The 2,760-nt window shown below is 36.8% G+C and overlaps 1 protein-coding gene across 1 annotated transcript; it reads left to right on the forward strand.

The window, feature by feature from the left end:
• Positions 1–705: 705 nt before the first annotated feature.
• LOC128265026 (iron-sulfur protein NUBPL) lies at positions 706–1,776 on the forward strand. Its single transcript, XM_053000791.1, has 2 exons — positions 706–970; positions 1,025–1,776. Exons 1-2 carry the CDS (start codon positions 799–801, stop codon positions 1,708–1,710), a joined length of 858 nt encoding a protein of 285 aa, XP_052856751.1. The 5' UTR covers positions 706–798; the 3' UTR covers positions 1,711–1,776.
• Positions 1,777–2,760: the final 984 nt, after the last annotated feature.

Consider the following 2,760-nt stretch of genomic DNA (forward strand, 5'->3'; position numbering starts at 1 on the left):
TGCGATACTGTTATAAATGTTACATTAAAAAAAATACCGGAAAATACTTATTTTTAACGGTATTTCATTTAGCATTTAGATAATGCTTTCCGACATGTGAATGGCACGAACAGCTGATCTGGGCTTGTTTACTTTTGAATTTTCTCAAATCAAAACGAAATGAATTAAAAATCACGAATATATTTTTTTTTACGGAAATCTTTAATGCTCAGCATTACATTCATAATGCTATCCAGCTTGGACAACAAGAAAGGAGAGCTAATGGTGTTGTTTGATGGTTTTTTTTTTCCTGGCAGAGATCCAGTTGCTCTTGTTTTCAGTAATTTTGATCGGTATTTCCGGAATTTTTGGTAAAAACGTTTGGGGGGAATGTTTTGTGCTCGCATTCAAATCTCGCATTTATTTTAATTTCAGCATTTAGCCTAATGGAATTTTCTGTGAAAGTAAATGCGTTTAATGCACCAATGGAATCTGGCTAGAAGTCATGGACGCTCCAATTTAGCTTCCCTTGTTTGTGGAATTATTTATTTATTTACTTCAACAACTTGCCGACAGCTGACTTCGTAGTAAAATGTATCTCCTCCTCCAAACAATCCTATAAGTGCCAAGTGGAAATCACGGCGGATGTTGCTCTGTGGGAACAGTCCTATATATCTTAACATAAATACTAATTATTTTTTTAATAATATCGATATTTATATTTAAATATTTATTTTCGGTATCTTAATCTTCCCAGTTATTTATTTCTAAAATAAAAAATTGCCGATTGCAGTCTTTTCAGATTTATCCGATATAGCCATGCTGCGTCCATTTTTCAGCATAATCCGACGCTCTTTCGTCAGTAACATGAGTGAGCGCCAGACAGCTTTGGTTGCTCGCGGATTGCCCAAGAAGGAACCGATTATGGGAGTTCAGGACATTATAGTCGTTGCGTCTGGAAAGGGGGGAGTTGGCAAAAGCACAGTAGCAGGTGGGCAACACCGAAAATTGTTCTGAGACGACGATACTAGTTCTCTTCTTACAGCGAATTTTGCTTGCAGCATGGCCAAACTGGGGAAGCGAGTGGGCCTGCTGGATGGGGATATATTCGGTCCGACTGTACCCCTTCTGATGAATATCCATTGTGAGCCGGTTTTGAACGATCAGAATCTTATGATTCCCCCGCAAAATTACAATGTTAAATGCTTGTCAATGGGCATGATCACACCCTCGGAAGGCTCAGTTATCTGGCGCGGCCCTCTTGTCATGTCAGCCATACAACGGCTTTTAAAGGGTGCGGAATGGGGACCGTTAGATGTTTTAGTTGTAGATACTCCACCGGGAACTGGGGATGTTCATCTTTCGCTGTCCCAGAACGTACCAATCACAGGCGTTATCCTCGTAACCACTCCTCATAGTGCTGCCGTTCAGGTGACCGTAAGGGGTGCTAGGATGTACGAAAAATTGAATGTTCCCATCTTTGGTCTTGTGGAAAACATGAGGTACTCCACTTGTGAAAATTGTAATCAACGAATCGAGTTTTTTAAAAATAGCTCAACAAATTCTCTACCCCACAAGCTTATTTCCCTCCCGTTGCACTCGCACATAGCGGAGTGCAGCGAGATTGGTGTGCCCATTGTAATCAAGTATCCAGAAAGCAAATACTCAAACCTATTTACACAATTGGCGAAGAAGATTTCGGAAATTCTTGATAAACAAAAGGGTCGTTAGTAAAAGATAAATGGTGGTGTCTCTTAATATTAGCTGTTTAAATTTGATTAAAAAATATAAACCAGATGTTTTAATTGTTCTACACAACAAAAATAAGTTTGATTTTAATTATAAAACGGAAGCAACAACAAAGGCATACATAATATGTAGACACAAACTTCCTTAAACCCTTTCTACTGGATTTTTATTTGCCTTTAAAAAGATTATCTTAAAAACTCAGCAAACTTATAAAAATAATATTTATTTGCCGAAAAAAGTTGTAAATATATGATCAGTCAATTCTAAAAAGTACAAAAATGTTTTTATTAAATAAGTCCATAGAGTACATACATACATATGTGGAGGTATATGATATAGTCGTCCGATTTTGATGAAATTTAAACCGTAATTCTGAAATATTTAACCTTTACTATATGTCGAAGCTATATGCTATAGTCGTCTGATCCGGCTCGTTCCGACTTATATACTACCTGCAATAGAAAGACAACTTTTGGGAAAGTTTCATGCAGATAGCTTTAAAACTGAGAGACTAGTTTGCGTAGAAACGGACGGACAGACGGATTTTTTTTTGAATATGTCGGTTCTAAGAATGTGTGAAATTTTCAACTTCGAATTTGTTTTCATGTACATGGTTTTCCGATGTACATATGAAAACTTCATTATTATTTACTTTCGTTTCACACAAAGTACACTGACTTAAATTTTGTGTTTTGTCGAACTTGAAAAATTTACGGCACGGGTTTGACTTTGGCCGTGGCTTTTTATAAGAGTGACAACCGTCTTGACCGATCATTCAAAGCCAACTGCAACTTTAAGTAACGTAACAGAAACGAGAATGAAATGAAGTAAGATGTAAGCGTGTATAAAAAGAAGCAAGAAAATCCGTTGTTTACATGTATTAGTATATCTTTACGCAAATTCTTGGCGCCAAAATTTGTTCACATGTATTTGGTGCAGTATGTATGGTTCTTTTATGTTGAACTTTTTTATTGTCCCGCCAATTTTGGCACCTATACACGTACATAAACTTTGGCGCACTCAATTTACATA

Source organism: Drosophila gunungcola, unplaced genomic scaffold (genome assembly GCF_025200985.1).
Source record: "Drosophila gunungcola strain Sukarami unplaced genomic scaffold, Dgunungcola_SK_2 000089F, whole genome shotgun sequence".
Lineage (NCBI taxonomy): Eukaryota > Metazoa > Arthropoda > Insecta > Diptera > Drosophilidae > Drosophila > Drosophila gunungcola.